Raw genomic sequence first — 25755 nt, forward strand, 5'->3', positions numbered from 1 at the left:
AAATTACAGACACGTGACTTTGATTGAATTTTACTACCACTTACTATCAATATTTTGGCATTCGGGCATTTATATTTACCCAGCGACCTATGTTTCCAAACTTCTGACGGTGGTTTCGTCTCGATCGGACTAACAGTTTCGAAGATATCGGCAAATGTTTTTTTAAGCGCTAAATCACAACGCTACAAAAACAGTAAGACAAAACCTAGCATGTTTGGTATCTGTGGACTCGATAAGGATTCAGGAACCCGAGGAGGTGACTCCCGTGAAAATCAGTCAGCCACACTCAGAGTTATAAGCATTTGAAAAATATATTTTACCACTAGGTGGCGCTGTTTCGAAACTTCTCAGGCTCTTTCAAGGCATCGTACTGATGACCCATACCGAGTTTCGTAACAATTCGCTCATGCGTTCAGAAAATACAGCATTTTAGCACATTATTCAAATTGGCCGACGGCCAAAATGGCCCATCTGGGAAAATTGGATATCAGTCGACTCAACATGACGCCCTGAATCCAACGAGACCACTTTTGTGATTTTTGGACAAACCGTTCAGAAGTTATAAGCAAAAATAGCCATTTTCTGTATCTCCGGACCAGTAGGTGGCGCTGTGCCGAAACACAGCATGTACCAAGTTTGGCCTTAATACGATAGAGCGCTGCGGAGACACAGTCTTACGTCTGTTTTCGCAAACGCTATGTAAAATTCGATCGTGCGTTTATCGAAAACGGTTTGACGAATCAACTTTAATTCCATAACTTTTGGTCCCCACTGCCTGATAATGATCTGGTGCAATTTTGGTGAAAATCGGACAAATCTTCTAGGACGAGTTCGCAATAGTAGGTTTTCAACAATTCAAAATGGCGGCTATATTTTTATGACGGAAAATGACGTCATAGGGTGCAATCGAATCGTCATGAGAATTTTGTTGATAGGCCTTACGGTTCAAAAGTTATTAGTATAATAAAAGTGAAACTTTGGACAGGTGATGGCGCTAGAGGCAATGAGTTAGAGACACCAAAATTGGTGTATTTAATGTTGGGACTGTCCTCTATCAGAATGTCAAACCAAAACAACTTTCCCGCAAACGGTTCTATGGGCTGCCATAGACGCCCAGTTAGAAGAAGAAGAAGCAGCAGCAGAATAATAATAAGAACCGGAACAATTACCCGCACCACTAGCGTAGCCAGGAATCCCAATGTAGGTAGGCCCAGAGAAAATCAGGTGGGCACAGCCTAAAATGCATCTGTGATCAACATAGGCCAACACAACTACACCTGCTTGTATACACCACAGTTTAATCAGAGCACAAGCATGTATGTCATCATAAGCAATGTTAAGAACATAACGATAAAAACAGCATTTCCACTGCGCGCGGTCACACTACACACACACGCGGATCTGACAGATGCAAAACAACACCATCATCAAATCAGCAGGACAGTAATGGACAGTTTGTAAAAACAATGCTTGGTCATAGTCTGGCTCAGCGGCCACACAAACCACGTTAAATAAACAACATTGACTAGGCAACTACATAGTAAACGTAGATTGGGTTACTTTTGATGACTAGCTTATAACAGGAGACGACAGGGCTTAGAGTTGAACACTGCAATGATTTCGTTATAGTCCAACGATTCAGTCAATTCTCTTTCAAATGAGATAAAGTAAGCTGTTGAGTAAATGGCTCCGTTTCATTTTAGTTTATACTTAGCTAAACTTCAGTGTCCCTCTGTAAAATATGCTCGTCGTTTTGAAGGGGGGATGGGCTGTTCACAATCTGACTGCGAAATGCGCTACGTGGGCATTTCGTCATCACCATGACAACCAAACAAGAATCAAGAAACATTGAGATTTATTTTTATAGGTCAAGTATTGTGATAATCGCAACAGAATTCCCTCCGGCTACCTTGAACCCATATGAGAAAAAAAAACGTCAAAAATGACTGGCACGTATCAATATTTTGGCATTTGGGCTTTGCCATATAGCCAGGGACCTATGTTTCCAAACTTCTGACGGTGGTTTCGTCTCGATCGGACTAACGGTTTCGAAGATATCGGCAAATGTTTTTTAAGCGCTAAATCACAACGCTACACAAACCGTAAGACGAAACCTAGTATGTTTGGTATCTGTGGACTCGGTAAGGATTCAGGAACCTAACAAGATGATTCCGTGAAAATCAGTCAACCACACCCAGAGTTATAAGAATTTGAAAAATATTTTTTACCACTAGATGGCGCTGTTTAGAAACTTCTCAGGCTCCTTCAGGGCATCGTACTGATGACCCATAACGAGTAACAATTCGTTCATGCGTTCAGAAAATACAGCATTTTAGCACATAATTTAAAATGGCCGACAGCCAAAATGGCCGATCTGGGAAAATTGGATATCAGTCGACTCGACATGATGCCCTGAATCTAACGTGACCACTTTTATAAATTTTGGACAAATGGTGGTGCTGCGTCGAAACGCAGCATGTAGCCTCAGGTCATGCTTGTGATGACATGTACGAAGTTTGGTCTTAATACGCTAAAGCGTTGCGGAGATACAGCCTTACGTCTGTTTTCACAAGCGCTACGTAAAATTTGTTCATGCATTTATCGAAAACGGTTTGACGAATCAACTTGAATTCCATAACTTTTGGTCCCCACTGCCTGAAGATGATCTGGTGCAATTTTGGTGAAAATCAATGTGAATGTGTGTGAATGATGTGAAAATCGATATTAATAAGCAGTTTATAAGTACAGATATAAATGCTTTATTCTTGATTTATAAGCATGCATATATATATATATATATATATATATATATATATATATATATATATATATATATATATATAAATAATGTTATATAATTAAGTATAACATTATTTACAAACCAGTTATCTAGGAGTTGTCAGTGGTTCAAAAGATAATTTAGGAAGTGCAAGTAAATGATTAAAAAACTATTTAAATGTATATTTATAGTAATATATCTTATTTAGACATAGTAATAGTCACCCAGTCTGCGGAGCACCCATATATATATATATATATATATATGGGTGCTCCGCAGACTGGGTGACTATGTTCTGGTCATATAATTATAATATCATCAAAAAGTTGATTTATTTCAAGAATTCAACTTAACAGGTGAAACTAATATATTATATAGACTCATTACATGCAAAGTGAGATATTTCAAGACTTTATTTGTTATAATTTTGATGATTATGGCTTACAGCTTATGAAACCCACAAATTCAAAATCCCAGAAAATTAGAATATTACATTTTGTTTTGACAAATATGTTTTGACAAATATTTTTTTCTTCAGGTTAGTGGCATGGTAATGGCTTCTATTTTTGCACCAAATTATGCAATTTTTTTTTTTTCAATTTCTGGTATGTTTTTAATAGTGAAGCAAACCCTTTCTATTCACATATTATTAAGTGGTATAGGTATATTGACAACATATTTTGTATTTCTTTGGGAGAATTTGTATTCATCTTAAATAATTTTGTGGATTAGTTAGAATTCACTTTGGAAGTTAATTTGTTCAGGATACACTTTCTATATTTGTTTTTTAAAGGTATCCTTTATTTAATCAGGAAGATCCCATTGGGATATCACAATCTCTTCTTCCAGGGAGACCTTATGTGGGTGCAGAAGCATGAAGGTAATTTGGTTACGACTTTATTTACAAAAGACACAGATCGTAATGCTCTGTTACTCACTACTAGCTTCCAACCAACTGTTTTAAAAAAGGGTTTGCCCAAGAGTCAGTTTTATAGGCTGAGGAGAATTTTTCATTCTAATTTAGATTTTATTGTGAAAAAAATAGAAAAGAAAAAGAAATTCATAACCAATGGATAGGGGTTACTCTCCCGAATGGGTAGATGAAGCATTTAATACATTTTTCCAAAAGACACTTATTTGTTGATAAAAACAAAAAAGTAACAAAAACATTCCTTTACTTTTATTACAACTTATTCATTCAAGTCTTATCTGATAAGATACCTTTTTAAAAAGTACTGGTATCTTTTGACTTCTGATCTGGAGTTAAGTGATCTTTTTCAACGTCCTCCGCACAAACGAGCTAGAAATAGTTCATGCCCATTTTCAGAGTGATATTCCTAGTCCTTCTCAGAGATTACTGAGTCCTATATAGAATGGCAATTATCGATGAGGTAATTTTACTCAGTGCAATACTACATTTAAAACATCCTGTTTTTTGTCATCCAATAACTGGTAAAAATATAGAATTTTTTTCTAGAATAATTTATTTGATTTGTTGTCCTTTTTGGGTTATGTTGGAAAAACGTCACACAAACGGTTGAAAAGAATTAGTGAACATATGAGTTCTATTAGAAGAAAAGATGTTAATAGCTTGTTGTGGCCCATTTTCTTTATTTGAATCATGATGTTTCCTCCTTACACTTTTGTGGCATTGAAAAAGTGAGTGTGCCACCAAGATGGGGTGATATTGAAATGCTTTTACCTAGACGTGAGTTATTTTAGATTGTTACAATTCAGACTTTATAACATTTGGGCATGAATGATGAAGCATTATTTAATGTGATGGTATAGACCTTGTGTAGCCCCGTCCCTTTTCAGCGCTGCGCTTCTTGTAACGGTCATCAGCTGGAGTGCCCTCGAGAGCCACCAGAGGGCACTCCACTTCAGATTGTTATTTTCCCTCACAATTACATTTCCCATACTCACTGCCCAGAATCATTATCACTGATCACATTCACACTCACTGATTCACATTACCTTGTTTAGCTCACCCCTTATAAGCCTGGTTTTATCATTCTATAAGTGTGTAGTTTTGTATATTTCTAGCGTTGACTGTTTCCTGCCGTTGTTCTTGTCTCATGCCTTGCCATGCCCTTGTTTAATGTTTGTTTATGTTTTGAAAAGTAAAGTTTGCGTTTGGGTCCTCACCAGCTTGCCTCCAGTGGTTTGATAGGTTACAGAATCCACGACCAAAACATGGACCCAGCAATCCGTCTCTTTCGCCTCAGCCAAGGTGACCGCCCTATTGGAAAATATGTGGAGTTTGGTGGATCTTCAGTCCTGCCGAGCCTGCAATTCACGTCAGTCCTGCCGAGCCTACGCATCATGTCAGAGCCACCGAATCAGGGACTGTACACGTCGTGCCTGCTGCACAAGAGACTGTTCACGTCATGCCTGCCGCACAAGAGACTGTACACATCGGGCCTGTCGCACAAGAGACTGTTCACGTCATGCTTGCAGTACAAGAGACTGTTCACGTCGTGCCTGCAGCACAAGATAATGTTCAACGTCGTTCCTGCCGCCCAAGAAACTGTTCACGTCATGTCTGCCGAGCCAGTGACTGTTCACGTCCCGTCTGCCGAGCCAGAGACTGTTCACGTCCCGTCTGCCGAGCCAGAGACAGTTCACGTCCCGTCTGCCGAGCCAGGGACTGTTCACGTCCCGTATGCCGAGCTAGAGACTGTTCAACGTCCCATCTGCCGAGCCAGAGACTGTTCAACGTCCCGCCTGCCGAGCCAGAGACTGTTCACGTCCCGCCTGCCGAGCCAGAGACTGTTCACGTCCCGTCTGCCGAGCCAGACACTGTTCACGTCACATCTGCCGAGCCAGACACTGTTCACGTCACATCTGCCGAGACAGTGTCTCCAGACAAAATGGTCGCTGCCAAGCCAGTGTCTCCGGACAAGATGGCCATTCTGGTGTCTGTTCCTGAGCCGGTGTCTGTTGTGTCTGTTCCTGAGCCGGTGTCTGTTCCTGAGCCGGTGTCTGTTCCTGAGCCGGTGTCTGTTGCTGAGCCGGTGTCTGTTGCTGAGCCGGTGTCTGTTGCTGAGCCGGTGACTGTTCGTGAACCGTTGTCTGTTCCCTTTGTTCCTCAGTCGGTGTTTGTTTCTGAGCCGGGGTCTGTTCCTGAGCCGGGGTCTGTTCCAGCTCATAACTCTATAGCTGCCCCCGAGAAAATTTTGGAGGGAGGCAGTAGGTCCCTGGATGGGATCATGGAGGCCGTGGAGGGTCGTCTCAGCCCTGTCCGCCAGAAGGGTCGTCTCAGCCCTGGTTGCCCGAAGGGTCGTCTCCGCCCTGGCCGCCCGAAGGGTCGTCTTCGCCCTGGTCGCCCGAAGGGTCGTCTTCGCCCTGGTCGCCCGAAGGGTCGTCTCCGCCCTGGTCGCCCGAAGGGTCGTCTCCGCCCTGGTCGCCCGAAGGGTCGTCTCCGCCCTGGTCGCCCGAAGGGTCGTCTCCGCCCTGGTCGCCCGAAGGGTCGTCTCCGCCCTGGTCGCCCGAAGGGTCGTCTCCGCCCTGGCCGCCCGAAGGATCGTCTCTACCCTGGCCGCCCGAAGGGTCGTCTACGCTCTGGCTGCCCGAAGAGTTAATTACTCTTCGTCAGCGATGCCATAGAAATATATAGAGCTACCGCAAAAACAGATGTTCAAAGACAATATTCTATAGATGGCTCCGCACTTGTTTCTCTGGCGCAAAAGGTATATAGAGTGACATTTTTCTTTTGCTGTTTTCAAAAAACATTTATTTAATTTTCTTTTGCCGTTCTCATTTTTTAACTTTTTTTTAGTCTTCATTTGTTTTTGTAATATATAAGTGCTTGTAACCTTTTTATATGATGATGACAATAATGATCATACAATGATGTATTACTGATAATTGATGGATCTTTCGCAGTGATTGGTCAAGAGTTGATTTTAAATGTGATTGGGCTATAGTTTTTGTATATGCCTGATGAAGGTCATGGGACTGAAACGTTGTGGCAAATAAAACAATTTTGATACTTTTGCAAGTACTGATAGTGTGCGGAACTTTTTCTTTTTTGATTTTACACTGGCTTTTTGGTATTTTCTTCTACAGACCTACCTATTACCTGCAGGTGTGCGAGGGTAATTGTTAATTAAATGTATTTTTTACGAAAACTTAAAAACTGTTAAAGAAAGACCTACTGGAAGTAGACCTACTGTAACTATTGTATCATTGTTAATCGATAGTTTGAGTTTTTTAAAGTCATTGCATGATTTCAACTTGTCTTTTAAAGAACACATATATTTTTATTTATTACAATTATATTTTACTTATTATATTATACTTTTTTAAATATAGAATGCTGTGTCACTCTTACAAATAATTATTTGAAAACTATAATTTTTGTGCATAAAAAACAAACAAAAAAAACAATTTTTTACTTTTTTCACTTTAACACACCAGGTTTTATTAGCTTAATTGGACCTAACTTGACAATGACAATGACAATGCAGTGCTGAAGTGCCAACTAGCCTCTCCCTATGGAGGATCCCTATACCACTCTACAGATAAATTCTGCATCAAAATTTATAGACAAGACAAGTAGTTTGTTTAGGCATGGTTTGTAAGGAATTACAAACCTGCGCACATATATTCAAACGCACATAACTATAGAATTGATTCTTAATGCGCATGTGAATGCCATCAGCGTCTATCACAGGTTCGCGCTCAAAGTCTGTTTAGAGAGAACGGTGTCGTCTTAGCGGCCCCTAATTTAATAACAAACTATCATTTAGACGTAAGTGAATCAATCAAAACTAACTTTAGCTGGAAAAAACATTTTTCAAGAACCTCTATAAAACTAAACCAATCTCTGTTACTTTAAATTATATGTTTATCTCTGTAAAGCTGCTTTGAAACAATCTACATTGTTAAAAGCGCTATATAAATGAGGATGACTTGACTTGACAACTTAAAATCGTGCACGAAGCTAGAGTTTTAAGAAATGAAACAGGAGACAGAAAGTATGACTCACTCTTCTCTAGGTTGAGGAAGAACTTGGGTAGTGGAGTTTGCACCTCAGTAAGCCTTCGCTTTGGTTGCGGAGAGGAATTGCTGCTGCCTCCACCCCCAACTTCTGCTGCCCGATCCCCTCCGGATGTATTGCGCATTGAGCGACGCAAGGATTGTGTGGCATCGGAATCCAGGTAGCCACAGCGTCTGCGTTTAGGCGGTGTTGCCATGATGACAGGGACACAGGATGTTTCGCTCAGAGCTGCTTGGCTGTCTGTGGACTGGGGGGTGGAAGGATTCTGACCAGGGCTGGGGGAACGTTCTCTGAGATTCCTTTAATAAAAATGCAAATTATGAATAATCTTATCTGATCTTAGATTCTAAAAAAGATGTAACATTAATACCAATTCCACATTAGAGCTTTTAAACATTCTGACTGACAAGGGACTGTGTTGCATGCATTCTATGATAATGCAAAATATCTAGCTAAAGCATAAACATGCAAAAGAACACTCTGAATTACAGCGGAGGCAATCAGAGAAGGTAGCAGAGATGACCCACAACTTCTGGCATATGCAGGGGTAGACATGGTTTTAGGATATAAAATTTAACCATCAGTATAGACTTGACACTTTCTTTTATACAGCAGGGTTTTAGGATATTTTGTTGATCCAGTTATCAAATGGTGGATGTTCATTAAATTATTCAAACAATTAATTTCATGTGCCTCCTGACTATAGTCAGCTATATGAACAGCTATATAAATATATAAATAAGCTATATGAAAGTTATACTGCTATTATCAAACTTCAGCTATTTTTTTTCCTGATAACAGTGGAAAGAACTTAAAATACTGTGTCGCTTTTGCTCATAAAGACAAGACATCATTCAAAACTGTCTGTAATTTTATTTGTGTATACATCAACAACAGAACTTTGTGCTTTTGCAAAATAAAGACGTCAAACAGCTTTCTTAGACATCTGTCTCGGTGAACTACTTTTTGGAATATGGCACAAGTGAATACTTGCCACACAGACATGAGAAATATGTCTATAGACAAATGTTGAAATCTGTAATGTTTACACCCATGTGCAGCGCAGGCTATACATTCGCTATTCATCCATGTGAGCCACGCGAACATGTAAAAGCCCCATCACCTCAATAATCAAAACATCAAGCTTCATCAGGTTCATCTTCTTTTAATTGTTTTTGGATGAAAAGACATTGTAGCCTGGTTAAAACCAGACCCTTCTCAGTCGTAACTGAGTTAGGGTCTGGGGAAGGTTCATTCACAACTCACTTCCAAAGGGGCGTCGCCAACGGACGTCGCTCAAATGCCTCTGGGCGCAATTGGATAGATCTAAAACCAATCAGGTCGATCGTAATCTTGTAAAGCTCGCCTCAACGTTTGTGATTCGTGCCTAGATTTGGAAACTGACGTCGCTCAAATGCCTCTGGGCGCAATTGGATAGACCTAAAACCAATCAGATCGATCGTCATCTTGTAAAGTTTGTGATTGGTGCCTCGATTTGGAGAGATTGGAAATGAGCTTGAATGGGCTCTTCGCCAGACTAACTTGCAGAGCAAATCTAAATTTGCGGGAAGTTCATCTGGGTTTTCCCAGGCTAAAGACATTGAGGAATAAGCCTTGAATTTACCCCAGTAGTAGAACCCGATGTGACGTGCGGCATGATCCAGTGGAGAACAACTTTTGAAACAACTTATTCATACTTATCAAGTACTGATAAAAATCTTGGTGTAATCTTTGACTCCACTCCATCTTTCCACTCTCACACTAATTCTATCACTAAATCAGCATTCTTTTATCTACATCTTTTAGCTCCGTCCCTTCATCAGTACCCCAGACGCTGAAACTGTCATCCAAGCATTTGTCACATCACGTCTTGATTACTCTAATGCAGTTGTTCTCAACTCCAGTCCTAGGGATCCACTGCTCTGCACATGTTTTATGTCTCCTTATTTAACACACCTGATTCAGATCACCAGCTCGTTAGGAGAGACTCCTTGATCTGAACTGAGTGTGTCAGATAAGAGAGACATACAAAATGTGCAGAGCAGTGGGTCCCGAGGACTGGAGTTGAGAACCACTGCTCTAATGCACTTTTCACTGGCCTTTCTGCTAGCTCCATTTCCAAATTGCAATACATTCAAAACTCTGCTGCTAGAATACTCACCTATACCAAGCGTTCTGCACATATCACCCCAATTCAATATTCTCCTTCTCACTTCTAAATCTCTGCACGGCTTGGCTCCCCCCTATCTCTGTAACTTGCTCCTACTCGCACTTTACGATCCTCTGACTCTAGTCTTCCAGTCGTCCCTCAGCATCGCCTTGCTTCAATGGGGGGCAGATCATTCAGTGCTGTTGCACCTAAAATGTGGAACTCTCTTCCCCGATCACTCTGTTCTGTTAACACTATTTCTGAATTCAAATCCATGCTCAAAACTCACTTATTTTCTGAATGTCATAATTCTTAAGTTGTATTTTTTTGATCTGATTGTATTCTGCTGGGTGCCACCCCTTCTACCTAATTTCTCATTTACTGTACTTACTGTTGTTTTGTCTGCTGTCTTTGTCCATTGCCTTTATTGTTGGTTGTTTATTGTAAAGCGTCCTTGAGCCCTGGAAAGGCGCTATTTAAATAAAAATTATTATTATTATTATTATTATTATTAGTTAACATGTTTTTTTTACATAAACTTGTACACATTTTACTAGTTAGGCTTTTCCCAAACTATATTGCCTGACTTAAAATGTGTGAAATTGAGTGAAACATGTTGAAATATGAAATACATAGGCAGATAGGTAACCTTTCATTGCAACTAAATGTCATATGAAGCAAGGGTGTTTTTATGCTCTATAATATAATATAAAACAATACAATACAAAAGCAATTAAGGTTTTTACACTGTGATATGAGGAATGTTACAGTCTAATGTCGGCTACACACAGCACAATTTTCAAAATCTTCTCACACTACACGACTGTCTGTGGTACCATTTAAGTGTTGCAGAGTTGCCAACTTTTGAGTTTTGCTTGGAGTGAGATTTGTTGACGGGGGGGGGGGGGGGGGGGTATGGGTACTGTATCACGTGCCATTTGAACTGACGCGCTACAGCGATCTGTCACATTTAAAAGTGCCAAAACGTTGGAAATATTGACAGAATCTGACAGCTGAGAATTTGTTCCATATCAAAGTAACCTTCTGTCTAGTCTGTCGGTGTCAGTGAGAAAATGCAGTGGTCCAATCAGTAGTTAAGAGCCTGAACTTGCTTATTGTAATTCGGAAATTAGTGCACATGAGTGAAAAATAAATATAGCACAGAAGAATGTCTAATTTAGCATTACATTTCTTTGTTGAGCGTGAGACCGTGAGATTGAGGCTGAATGCGTGAGTGTCACGCCAGATGCGTGAGAGTTGGCAACCCTGCTGTTGTGTGCACATTACACAATGGATAGGCAGCAGGGGGTCACACATTATACAGCATTTCAATAGAAAGAATCGCTGACAACTCTGTCTGGTCTACAATCTACATTTCACAACCAAACACCTGCGATAAGTGATACAGGAAATAACATAAGACCACAAACTTCTAGCGTGTTACCATTTTTAATAGGAAAAAAATCGAGTTTGAACTCTTGTCTATGGAGGAGAGAATAATCCGTGTATCACACATTTTTTTGTTTAGAAAAATTGATTAGTAGGCCTACTTAAAAGTAGAAAAATGAGAAAACGCTGCCTTTTTCATTTTTTTGAAAAACTTGAAAAACAAAAAAAGCTGTTCAAGATCGTATCAAAATCGACTGCTGGCTGTAGATCCTTTTCCTATTTAGCACCAAACTTTGGAACAGTCTTCCTAATATTTTCCGGGAAGCAGACACACTCTGTCAGTTCAAATCTAGACAAAAAACACATCTCTTTGACCTAGCATACACCACACATTATAGACTTCTTATAATTCAATGTTAAGCTACATAGATTAGGTCAGCCGGAACCGGGAACACTTCCCATATATCCGCTGAGGCTCAGCAGGAAAAAAGGTCTATGGAGGAGAGAATAATCCGTGTATCACACATTTTTTTGTTTGGAAAATTAATTAGTACTTAAAAGTAGAAAAATTAGAAAACGCTGCCTTTTTCATTTTTTTTTGAAAAACTTGAAAAACAAAAAAGCTGTTCAAGGGTAGAAAATTAATCAACTTGAAATAATATAATAATAAGCTTAAATATTCAATCTCTATATGTAGGCAGGAATGAAACGACAGGATCATCCGTTGATGATCAAACCATGCCATCATCAGTTGTTTTTAAGTTACGTGCAACAGAATGATAGTCCTCTGCTGCTACAGTTTTACGGTTATTAAACCATTTATTGCAACTACATTTAATCTCTTTCTCCCTGAAGAACCAGACTAACAAATGGCTTTACACAAACTCTACTGTGCCTAGACAGGGCTTTATTTCTTCTGTGTAGACATAGGTTCTGTCAACACTGCATTGGCTCCCTATTAAACATCGTATACATTTTTTAATATTGCTGATTACTTACAAAGCACAAAATGGTTTAGCTCCCCAGTACCTGAGCGAGCTCTTAACACATTATAGTCCGTCACGTCTACTGCGATCTCAAAATTCCGGCCAGTTGATAATACCTAGAATATCAAAATCGACTGCTGGCTGAAGATCCTTTTCCTATTTAGCACCAAAACTTTGGAACAGTCTTCCTAATATTGTCCGGGAAGCAGACACACTCTGTCAGTTCAAATCTAGACAAAAAACACATCTCTTTGACCTAGCATACACAACACATTATAGACTTCTATAATTCAATGTTAGGCTACATAGATTAGGTCAGCTGGAACCGGGAACACTTCCCATAAATCCGCCGAGGCTCAGCAGGAAAAGGGAACTGGAGAGCGCGAGGGGCGGGGTCCGCTATTCGTGAGCGTAGAGAGGCGAGAGGCATACTCTCGCAGTGAGAGCAGCTAGACCCGCTGAGAGCAGCGTCAGCGAGGGCCCTACCCAGGCAGACAACACACTCGCCATGACTGTCGTCATCACTGACTAGAAGTAACTTTGCAACTACATGTCAACTTGTTCTAACCCTAACCCCAACAGTCTACTAATAATGGACTAACACTCTGAGAGTTAGTAGACATGTAGGTGCAATGTTACTTATATTTTAGAGAATGTGTTAAAGAGACCAGGCTCCCTCGTCCTTCCAGCTCCCCCTTGGTCAGCCGTCGACCTGCCTGCACCTTCGGCTCCGTCTGACTCCGCCTTTCCCTCGGCTCCACCTTCGTCCTCGGTCCCACCGGCCCAGCCTCTGTCCTCTAGTATCCCGGCTCCACCTCGAACGCTCGTCGCCCCAGCTCCACCTCAGTCTCCAGGACCAGCAGTCTCGTGTCGGCTCATCGGCTATACAGCTTCACCAGGGTCTCCATCTGTGGCGTCTTCTACGTCGGTCGTCCCCAGGGTGTTGTCTTCCAGCAAGGCATCTACACCATGTAATCTGGCTCCACCTGCTCCTTGCTCCCCACTGGCTTCTCCCACCATCCACTCCTCCATGGACTGTTTTTGTTTGGGCCCTTGACTTTTTGTTAGCTACAAACCCTCCTCCAGAACCCCATCCCTCCCTCCACACAATTAACATTTTATTCAATTAAGTTTAATGGATTATATATCCCATAGTTCCATATCTTCTAATATCTCAAGTCTCATATCTTGACATTGTTTGCTTAAGATCTGCACAGTATCATACTACATCTTATGAGTGGTCTTTTAATCCTTAAAAGTTAAGTGATAAAACAAAGTCTTCTTTTAAGGCGAGACACGGGAGGCAAAAACATCGTTTTTTTTCACTGGTCAATTTTGAGATTTTGGGCTATTTGTCTTCAATAACATTTGTCTTCAGACTTGTGCTGAAACAATGAAAAAATAATTTTGAACCTGGCTTTGTCTAATAATCAGATTTTGTTTTTTAAAATAAATGCAAATTAGCACATATTTAATTAGATCATGCCTAATTTGCATATTTAAACATTCAATTACAGAAAACTTGTAATACATTTTTTTTCACCCTAATGTAGCTGGGAAAGTTTCATGGTGATATCTGCTAGTTAAAAATTATACCCTATTCACCTGTAGTGTCTCGCCTTAAACATCTAAAAAGCTTTATAATGTTGTCATAATATTTATAAGTGGTCTTTGTCTGCTTTTAGTAAAGTAACAAAAGTTAAGTCTTCTTTTAACCCTCTGAGGTCGGCTATTGCGCGGGCGCGTTAGTCTCGCTTTTTTTCTTAGTGCGAAAGAAACTCAAAATACTCTGTTGATTTTGATCTAACATATTAAAATAAGTGTTGTACACCATTAGATCCTGATAAGTGTCTATTTTTTGTGGATACTCACAATAAAAACAAAGTGTTGTGCTTTTCGCCAAATAAAGAAAAACAAACATGATGCGCATTCTGCCTGCTCTGTCATTTAAGTCCATTCTGAAACGCGTCCGAAAATTAACTGTTATTCTGCGAATACTTGTCATACAGGCACGAGTGTTTTTCCATAATGAAGCTTGAACTCTCTTCTTTTAAATGAATTAATTTATATAAAAAAACAAATATTCTCAGTTTATGTAATCTGTATGAAAAGAGAGAGATGTCAGTCTTCAGTATCCATACGCTGTGAGGAATAATACTATCTAATAACCCTGGAAAATGTACCAGAAGTGCTGGTAGTTTCATTTCGAGGAGCAACGGATCCAGCTGATGTAGTAAGTCATTTATTCTTAAGTGCGTTTTTCAATCGCGATATTGAATAGTGTCTGACTGTAAACCGCAAAAAGACTGTTCAAATATGAATTGCGTGTCTGTGTGTTGGCTAAATGATGAATGAACGGCACAGGCGCGTGAGCTTTGTATAAATCTATGTGCTAATTTGCATATATTTTAAAAAACGAAATCTGATTATTAGACAACGCCAGGTTCAAAATTATTTTTTCATTGTTTCAGTATACCAGAAGTAAACATGGCGAGACGCAGCACAGCATACTTCTGGAGCGAGGTCAGTACCAGCACCAAAGCGCAAACAAAGGCGATCGCCATCTGCCCCGAACTATTCATTATCCGCATGCTGCTGCTGTTGTTATTGTCTTTGGATACAGGAAGAAGAATCGGAAATGACGCATATTGTGTCTTGAGGTTGTCCGTACGTCCAGACGCTAACCGTGCATCGCCGTTTACATCGGGATATTGCAATTCCATGTATACAGGAGTAACTCTCTCTACTCACGCATGTAAACAGGTTATTCCTAATGTTTCAGAAACCCGAATAGTGACCTTAACCCGATCATAACCCGAATATTGTCTGCTTGTAAACGTAGTCAATGACTTAAAGAACTTAAAGAAATTTCAAAAGAAGAGATTCAATTTGCAGTTGCCGCAATAGCTTTAGGTAAAACACCTGATTTGGATGGTTTCTGTATGCATTTTTATTAAACTTTTTTTTGTCGAAATTAGCCTATCCGATCCTTTCAATGTATACTGAGGTGATTCATAAAAAAAAGAATGACAAAAGACTTTAAATCCGGCTTTAATTACAGTTTTGCTGAAACCTGGTAAAGACCCTAATCTTTGTACCTCATAACGACCAATCTCACTACTCAATTCTGATTATAAAATTCTCACTAAAAAATTGATTGTGTTCTGGTTAGAGCAGGTTTTGCCAAGTTTAATTCATATGGATCAAACTGGAGTTTTAAAAATAGACACTCCTTACATACGGAGGTTAATGTATATTATTTATTCGGCAAAACAAATATATTCTCCTGAGATCGCTCTTTCAATGCCAAAAAAAAAAGCTTTCTACCGAGTAGAACGGCCTTATTTGATAGATATTTTGCAAAAAAATTATTTCGGCCCTAAATTTATTGATGATTCCTGTAATAGAGAAATTCATCGGCAACCGTCAGTACTAACCATGATTTATCTTCACACTTGTCACGGTTCATGAATTCACTGTTTCCTTTCTAGTCTTGTATTGTTGGCTGCACATGTGGGCGTGTCCTGTGATCGTTACCGCTGATCAGGTAGCAGCTGCTGCTGATCAGCGATCACTATTCAGTCTCACTGTTTTCATCTTGTCTTTGTAAGATCGTTGTGGATGTTCCCTTTGTGTGTTGGTATCCTGTCTGCCCTCGAGTTTCCTGTGTGGTTCGGTATCCTGGTTCTCTGTCGAGTTTGTTCGGTCATCTCTTCTCGTCATTCCCGATCACCCGGTCCTTGAGTACTTCCCGCTGCACTGGATCATCTCTTCACCATCATGAGACTGGGATGTTGTCATTAGACAACTAGCGTCCCTGCGCTACCAAGGGTTTCACACCAGACATTGTCTACCCTCACTCTCTCACTATTCTGCCTGGACTTACAATAAATATACTTTTCACTTGCAATTGAATCTTCTGATTATTATCATAACAACACTTAAATTTGTCAAGGGGAACCAGAGTCAGGGATGTCCGCTACTTTTTGCTCTGGCGGTGGAATTCCTGGCCATTGCAATACGGGCACACAAATCAATCTTTGGGCTAGAGACAGGAGGCTATGTACACAAAATATCATTGTACGCGGATGATGTACTATTATATCTTAAATTATTATATTTTTAAAGAAACTCTTCATACTACCCCAAAAAAGTTTAATAATCGTAATAGATCGGTTAGAAAATTTATTCGGAATAATAAAGCTCAGAGAGTTAAATTTAAGACATTACATATGGCATTTATTTTTGGGCAGCACAAATGAGAGCAGCATGGTTTTGGCAGCTGAATAGTATATCTCCACCTCCATGAATACAAATTGAATTAAAGCTGCAAGCAGCATTTATCGGTGTTCAAGCAGTTAAGGCAGTTGAGGCAGTTAGGCTCAAAAGCATCAAAAGACATTACGTTTTATGTAGCAAGCATTTACCAATGACATCATAGATGGAATAGACCATGTTTTAGCATGATTTACCATGGTATACCAAATTTTAGTGTGATTTTTTCATGATTTACCATGTTCCAGTATGATTTACCATGAATCTAGCATGATTTACCATAGTTTACCATGATATACCAAGTTCTAGTATGACTCACTATGATTTACCCTTTTCTAGCATGGTTTACCACAATTGAACACATTGTAGTATGATTTAATATGATTCTAGCATGATTTACCAGTTTACCATGATTTACCATGTTATAGGATGATTTACCATAATATACCACATTCTAGAATGATTCACATTCTAATGATTGTAGCATGATTTACCATGATTCATCACATTGCTAGCATGATTTGCCATGATACACCATGTATTAGTATTATTTACTATGATTTACCATGTTTCTATCGTGATTTACCATGATTTACCACATTGCTAGCATTAATGTGAAGTGTCAGTAGCAATGAAGTGATAAACTGACAAAAAAAATTATTGTCTTATAATAGTTAACATGGAAAAACAGGTTTGCTTTAGTGCAGAATAGTGGTGAAAATCAAGTCTGTCAAAATGAAACTGAGCCAATAAGTGGTCTTATACTGCCCTCTGCTGGCCATTATACTTATTAATAAAAGATTTTCACAGGTGCTTTTGCACTCTTATTTAGACAAATGCTTACACACACACACTCACACACACACACACACAAAGATAAATGTTGTTATTTTTTTCAATGCTATTGGGATGTGTCATTATGAAAATATACTTTAATGGTATATAAGCTTTTCAAATAATGTCTTTGTAAACTATTAATCCGATTATTCAGCATTTATTCAGAAATATAGGACTACACACACACACGCACACATTATGTTGTAGATACAGACATTTGAACTATGTGATGGAAAAACAAAATGTTTACTGCAAGTCTCCTTCAGGATTCACATTTCTCAATGTGCTACAATAGTCAGCAGCAATACTTCAATAGATGAATTTTGACTAAATGTGAGTGTAAATGTTAAAATAGTGATTTTATAAAGTCTAAATAACAATTATAGAATTATATTAGTTAGTAGCATGACAAAATGACCTTGCCATTATGTTCATATTTTTTTCACCTTTTTAACTGTTATAGAGGCATATTTGCTCCAATCTGTCTGAAAATTGTCATGCTTATTTAGAGTCACATGTTCTGATTTGTTTTTAAGAAGATCTGAGCATTCATTGAAGAGATATAGGCTTTCGGGGACACTTGGTCAAGGCCACATTTTGAAGTGACCCTATTAAAGTCATCCAAATGCAGACGTTCAACTTTTTCTGACAATTATTGATCTAGAGAGTCCAGAGTATTGTACTGCACTGGTTTTTAACATTATGATATGAACATTATATGATCATAGATGGAAAAGACCATTTACAGCTAATACAGGCAATTTATAATTTTTTTTAAGTTTTTAGCCTGTATTTTGCCACGCCCCTTTTCTAAATGAACCTGTTACAGCCACCCAATTGCAAAATTTCAACTTTTTCCCGATAAATATTGATCTAGAGAGTCCAGAGAATAGGCCTAGACTGGTTTGGTTCCGATCGGGCGTTAAACCAGGGACTTGTTCGCAAAAGTAGGTTTTGGACAAAATTCGACATAACAGAAATTTTATCTTGCCTAAATCGAAATTGGATATACATATTGTCCGTCTTGAGCCAAGGATCACAGTGGTGTAAAAAGCTTGATGCTAGGACCAACGGTCTAGGAGTTGTGAGCAATTTAGTACTTTTGGTTGCTGTAGCGCCACCTATGGGCCAATTGGGGTCATACTCTGATAGGTTCTCCCCAAAAGTGTGGCCTACCATCTGGCCAAGTTTCAAGTCTCTAGGCCTTATGGTTTGGGCTGCACAATGCGTTTTAGGGGAATTTTCTTTTTTCAAATAGCAATTAAAATAGGTTTTCAGCACTTCGTGCTTGAACACCTAATAATAATGAGACCTTTTTGACAGTTATAGCGCCACCTATGGTCCGATCTCCATGAAACTTTGCATGCTTCTTCACCATGTTATGACACATATGCTCATAAATTTTTGTGAATTTCTGAGTTTTTATTTATGATTTATAGGCTTTTGACTATTTTGCCACGCCCCTTTTCTAAATGACCCTGTTACAGCCACCCAATTGCAAAATTTCAACTTTTTTTCAATAATTATTGATCTAGAGAGTCCAGAGAATAGGCCTAGACTGGTTTGGTTCCGATCGGGCGTTAAACCAGGGACTTGTTCGCAAAAGTAGGTTTTGGACAAAATTTGACATAACGGAAACATTTTCTTGCCTAAATCGAACTTGGAGATAAACATCTTGTCCGTCTTGAGCCAAGGATCACAGTGGTGTAAAAAGCTTGAGGCTAGGACCAACGGTCTAGGAGTTGTGAGCAATTTAGTACTTTTGGTCGCTGTAGCGCCACCTATGGGCCAATTGGGGTCATACTCTGATAGGTTCTCCCCAAAAGTGTGGCCTACCATCTGGCCAAGTTTCAAGTCTCTAGGCCTTATGGTTTGGGCTGCACGATGCGTTTTAGGGGAATTTTCTTTTTTCAAATAGCAATTAAAATAGGTTTTCAGCACTTCGTGCTTGAACACCTAATAATAATGAGACCTTTTTGACAGTTATAGCGCCACCTATGGTCCGATCTCCATGAAACTTTGCATGCTTCTTCACCATGTTATGACACATATGCTCATAAATGTTTGTGAAGTTCTGAGTTTTTATTTATGATTTATAGGCTTTTGACTATTTTGCCACGCCCCTTTTCTAAATGACCCTGTTACAGCCAACCAATTGCAAAATTTCAACTTTTTTTCGATAATTATTTATCTAGAGAGTCCAGAGAATAGGCCTAGACTGGTTTGGTTCCGATCGGGCGTTAAACCAGGGACTTGTTCGCAAAAGTAGGTTTTGGACAAAATCCGACATAACGGAAACATTTTCTTGCCTAAATCGAAATTGGAGATAAACATCTTGTCCGTCTTGAGCCAAGGATCACAGTGGAGTAAAAAGCTTGATGCTAGGACCAACGGTCTAGGAGTTGTGAGCAATTTAGTACTTTTGGTTGCTGTAGCGCCACCTATGGGCCAATTGGGGTCATACTCTGATAGGTTCTCCCCAAAAGTGTGGCCTACCATCTGGCCAAGTTTCAAGTCTCTAGGCCTTATGGTTTGGGCTGCACGATGTGTTTTAGGGGAATTTTTTTTTTTCAAATAGCAATTACAAAAGGTTTTCAGCACTTCGTGCTTGAACACCTAATAATAATGAGACCTTTTAGACAGTGATAGCGCCACCTATGGTCCGATCTCCATGAAACTTTGCATGCTTCTTCACCATGTTATGACACATATGCTCATAAATTTTTGTGAAGTTCTGAGTTTTTATTTATGATTTATAGGCTTTTGACTATTTTGCCACGCCCCTTTTCTAAATGACCCTGTTACAGCCAACCAATTGCAAAATTTCAACTTTTTTTCGATAATTATTGATCTAGAGAGTCCAGAGAATAGGCCTAGACTGGTTTGGTTCCGATCGGGCGAAAAACCAGGGACTAGTTCGCAAAAGTAGGTTTCGGAACAAAATTCGACATAACGGAAAATTTTCTTGCCTAAATCGAAATTGGAGATATACATCTTGTCCGTCTTGAGCCAAGGATCACTAGGACCAACGGTCTAGGAGTTGTGAGCAATTTAGTACTTTTGGTTGCTGCAGCGCCACCTATGGGCCAATTGGGGTCATACTCTGGTAGGTTCTCCCCAAAAGTGTGGCCTACCATCTGGCCGAGTTTCAAGTCTCTAGGCCTTACGGTTTGGGCTGCACGATGCATTTTAGGGGATTTTTTTTTTTCAAATAGCAATTATAATAGGATTTCAGCACTTTGTGCTTGAACACCTAAAAATATCATGCAGGAAAAATACCTCTCGAAAAGGCTTTATTCATCCCCCTGTGTTGTGTTACGAAGGAGGTTAATAACCAATTTATTAGACACTTGCAAATTGGGATTTGATATTTAAATGGCTATTACCAGTATATAACAATACTCAGCGCAACCCGGCTCTTCCTGAAGTACTATAAGATGCGATAACACAATATTGGTTGAAAAAGGTGAAGGGCATTCAAGTGTTTGGAGATTTACAGTAGTCCACATATGAATAGCCCACACTACACATGGGTGTGGCCACATTACAGATAATAAGCAGCGACGTGAGAAACTGTACCTCTCGTTCGTTTCATATGGTTTACATAAACATAATATTTGTTTTTGATATGACTTCATTTAAAAGTAGATACTTCAAGCTTTCAAAAGACATATCTCTCATGTCTGTGTGGCAAGTATTCGCTGTGTTACAGTTCATTTTTGTGACTCATTTTGGAAAAATGTTCGCGGAGACAGAGATGGCATATAGCGCACAATTTATTTTCTTTATTTTACAAAAGCACATAGTTTTGTTGTTATTGTGGGTGTACACAAATAAAAGTATACCATTTATAGTTTCTAATGATGTCTTTCAAAAATGTCTGACCAAAAATTTTGTATTTTAACCCTCTGGGGTCTGAGGTGTATTCTTGGCCCTGTTGGTGTTTTGAAATTCCCTGATATATGTGACCGATCACGGAAACTAGAGACACAAGTCGGCAGCACAATTTGAGCAAAATGAGAAAGCGTTTTTTTTCAAAATTGGTGAATTTCAATTTTTTGTAGATTCTGTTAGTTGAAATCACGAAGAAGCCCCTCCATGTTTGAGATAGCAGTATTGGTATATTTAAAAGCTTACATTATGAGGTTGAAATCGGCTTGTTTTCGGAGATTCTAGCATGCAGTAGGGGCGTGGCGTGTCATTGTCTGTGTGTATTTCCATACTGGATAAGCCGGCTTTTGCCCCCGCCCTCCAGGTGAACAGCGTGGCTACTTATTATGCTGCGCTCTGGTCGGCTCTATTTGATATCAAAATGCAATGAAGATGGACGCCGCAAAGATTGTCGCAGACGAGCTGAACCGTGGCAGTTACACCGAAAATGTTTTGAAGTACTTCTTCGACAAGCCGCGCTGAAATAGCGAAACTGTTGTGCAAAGGGGCCATAGAACCGGCTGTAAAAGCCTGACTCGCTCAGAGAAGGAGGTACCGGTTCTATGGCCCATTTGCATTCTTATATCCCTGGAATCGCTTCCCATGCTTTTACATGTACAGCTAGGGGCAGAATGGCCTCCGGGTTCCGATCGCCGCACTTCGTGGGGTCGGGAAACTGAACCGGAGGTATGGGCGCGGCACGCACGCCCTCGGTGCTTGAATACGGCAACTCGCTGACAGCGGTGGCTGGCTGTTTCATATGTGACGTCCCGATTGCTTTGAATGGGGAACGTTTTGTGAACAGGGAACAGACTTAATGGACTGGCAACAATCTCCACAGAACATGAACTGACACAGAGAATCGAAATAGAGGATGCAGTTAAGACCTTTGTTGCGATGAAGGCCCGACCTGCGCGCTTCTGAAACGTAAGTTAAGCTTCATTTGCTCTTTAGTCGTTATTTAAGATGCTGAACCTGCTGATGATATAATGTGCTTGCGGACATTTCATTTGTGTGTGTTTTATGCACATAATAAAGTGGAGTAAAGAGATGTAATATTGTTGACATTTTGGGCACACGCACATTGCGCACTATTTGCGTTATATGTAGGCCTATGGCTTATTGGTTTTTGTGTGTTGTTGCTGGTTTTGCGTTATATATATGGCATATTGGTCTTTGTGTGTTGTTGCTGATTTTGCGTTATGTATATGGCATATTGGTCTTTGTGTGTTGTTGCTGGTATAAGTTGCAAATAGAGGGGTGGCACAATTGTTTTTCGCCTAGAGCAGCAGAAGTGCATTCGACGGTCCTGGGGGTGAGTTTCCATAAACAAAGTTTGTTGTTTTGTGTTCATTCTAAGAACACGTACACATTATGTTTAGTCCATGTTTAGACCTTCCCATACATATCTATTGTTATTAGCTAGCTCAGGAAAGAAAAAAAGCTGTAAAGCACAGGGGGAAGCTTTACAGGGAGTATGGCTTATCTAAATGAGATGTAAATGAGCCCTATTGTCACTCCTAGCAGCAGAGAGAGGTGAGAACTGCACAATCTTTAGGGGCCGTTTTCTAACCTTTTAGCTTTTTAGAGTGCCTACCTTCAAATGGCCACAACTTGTCCAAATATTATCAGATTTTCATGTGTTACACATCGTTGGAAAGCTTGGAGACTACAATTTCAGAATCTATGAATAACTCAAAATGAACCGACTTGTGTCTCTAGTTTCCGTGATCAGTCACATATGTGCTTATTTCTGTTACTTGTAACATTTTCATGCCAAAATTCTGATTACACTGTATGCAGCACAAACTCTGCTACAATAATATGGGAGCAGCATGTATGTAAAAGTTTATAGTTTTGAGAAAATTACATTTATGCATGGCAAGTGAAAAAAATAGTCATTGAAATAAGGCCATAAAACCCATACTGATTTTTTTTTCCACAAGACTTTTTAGAAATTGGTCTTGTAGCTTAGAATTATTGCTTCAAACCGATGCGAAAATCATCCTTTTCCACTAATTCACATAAAACAACATGTTTTGTGACAGAAAGGCTGTATGCAAAGAGGCATGACTGGGAAGAACTGGTTTCACACCTTTTGTCTGGTTTCACACAACAACAAAACAACTGTTTGAGGTCTAATGCTCTACTAGGTGGCTGCCCTGCACGCTTAAACTCCAGCTGGTCCAAATTGCACCAACCCGGTTCTGTCAACACTGCATTGGCTTTTTCAGAACTGCTTTATAGATTAAATGAACTAATTTAATAATTGATGATCTTTACAATGGAACTTAATCAACACTGAACTGACTTCAGCTGAACTAGCCAAAATGCATATTTTTAACGGTTATCAATGTAAAGCTGCTTTGAAACAATCTGCATTGTATAAAGCGGTATATAAATAAAGGTGACTTACTGTACAGTGAGAAATAACGAAGGTGACAAGACATTTGTACAAACTACTTAAGATCTGGAATCATGGCAACCCCAGATCATAGTGTAAAGGAGTCAAATCCAAGATCCTGTACAAAACTGGTTTTCAAACCTGGTCCTGGGGACCCACCACTCGGCACATTTTTTTTTGTTTTTTTATCTGACACACTTCACAGTTAATTGAACTCCCACCTAATCAACTAATGAGCTGATGATCTGAATCAGGTGTTAAATAATATACATAATAAAATGTGAGGAGCGGTGGATTCCCAGGACCAGGATTGAAAACCACTGCTGTACAGTGATTTTTGCATTACTTTAGTTGCTTTAAGTTATTTTTAAAAAAACATAGCATTTTAATTTCCTTTAATTTGATAAAACATTTGTGAACCATAAAAAAGTAAAAAATTATCATTCAATTTGGAACTAAATTAAATTAAGACATTTAAAAACAAACTGTACCTTTCAGTACATTTTACTAAAAGTTAACTCTCTTACCTACTAGTGCAGGCAGCGCTGTCAGTAATTGGCTGGAAGAACTTGGAGGAGCTGATTTTTTTGAACTGAGCTTGTTCGTTTGGGTACAGTAGGATCAGTGGAAGGGTAAAGTCGAATGTGATCCTCAAACCATCCACCATTTCTTTACAGAGCTCCTCACTGTAATGGAAGAACAAAGAAAGACCACTTATCTTCAAGCTTTGAGTAATTTCTGTAAAATTTCAAGTAGACTTGTATGCCATCTCTTGCCAACTCTTCACATAAGAGGTTAGAAAGACAAATGTATGCATCTGGATAGAATGAGAAGCCGTACTGTATCGTGAAAACAGTCATGGGTGAGGGGGGTTGTTACGACGTGAATAACATCAGTAAACCACAATAGAATGTTCCCCACAGTAGGAACATTTCCCAAACAATATCCGGCGACTTCTGAATTGTCCCTAGCAACAATTTTAATCAAACAATTAAAATATATTTATATGCAGCCACTGTTGTTGTAATTTCGGCCACATCTGAAATGGGTCATACTATTGACATTACCTGAGGAGTCAAAGTTAATACGTTAGTAAGCTGCATGCTCTCTTTCAAGGCCATGCATTTAATGCATGAACAGAGAAAATAAGGTAAGTGTTTAAATGTGTACAGTTCAGTTGAATGATAAAAGTTACCTTCTTTAACTTTATGTTGTTAAACGGAATGTACGAGGCTAACTGTTAAAAATCATATAAATTTTTTTTTTTTTAAATGAAATTAAAGCGGAGGTTTATCTGTTAAACCCCAGGTGATCGGCTGGTTATCACTGCGAAAGACTCAAAATACTCGATTTCGGTTATACAGATAAGTGTTGTACATCATACAAAACTGTTAAGCGTCTACTTTTATTTGTGTACACAATAAAAACAAAATGCTGTGCTTTTTGCAAAATAAAGAAAACAAACATGATGTGTGATCTGCCATCTCTCTCTCAATGAAGTTGATTCTCATACTCATCAGAAAATGAACTGTAACTTAGTGAATTCTTGTCACACAAACATGTGACATGTCTGAAGAAATGATGAAATGTCAGGTTTTAAAGCAGAACTAAGTACATTTTTTACCTTAACCGAACAGCTTTGGAGTCATTGTAATGTTTATATTACTGATTTCGTGTTGAATGGTGGTCGTCTCGCACCCCCCTGGTGCCTGTGAGCCGCAAAACCACCCTTGCAACTTTGGGCCGGCGGGCCGCCGGCCTCAGTGTTAGGAAGTATCGTGTGATATCAGGTCTCGCGAGGTAGCGAATTGCTTTACGGCACTGCACGCGTACACGCCCCCATCCAGGATACGGCTAGCTATAAGAACAACTATCGTCCCATGGCATATAAGAAGCAGAAAGCTAGAAAAGCATTGTCGGAGGAACAGAGAAAGAGGAAATGGCAGACTGACCGAGCGAGGAGTCAGACACGAGTAAACATCGGACCTGCGTTTTCAGAAT

The 25755-nt window shown here is 39.5% G+C and overlaps 1 protein-coding gene across 6 annotated transcripts in view; it reads right to left on the reverse strand.

Moving 5' to 3' along the window:
• LOC143740254 (MSL complex subunit 3-like) overlaps positions 1-25755 on the reverse strand; it is a 272665-nt gene that overhangs the window by 104735 nt on the left and 142175 nt on the right. For all 6 annotated transcript variants that reach the window (XM_077232341.1, XM_077232344.1, XM_077232347.1 and 3 more), the window contains 2 exons: positions 24282-24440; positions 7773-8083 (listed from right to left, as the gene is read on the reverse strand). In XM_077232341.1, coding sequence (XP_077088456.1) covers positions 7773-8083; positions 24282-24440 — 470 coding nt within the window. The remainder of the gene's footprint in view (positions 1-7772; positions 8084-24281; positions 24441-25755) is intronic.

This window comes from Siphateles boraxobius, unplaced genomic scaffold (assembly GCF_051911475.1).
Source record: "Siphateles boraxobius isolate OS27281-9 unplaced genomic scaffold, OSU_SipBor_1 17, whole genome shotgun sequence".
In the NCBI taxonomy this organism is placed as follows: Eukaryota; Metazoa; Chordata; class Actinopteri; order Cypriniformes; family Leuciscidae; genus Siphateles; species Siphateles boraxobius.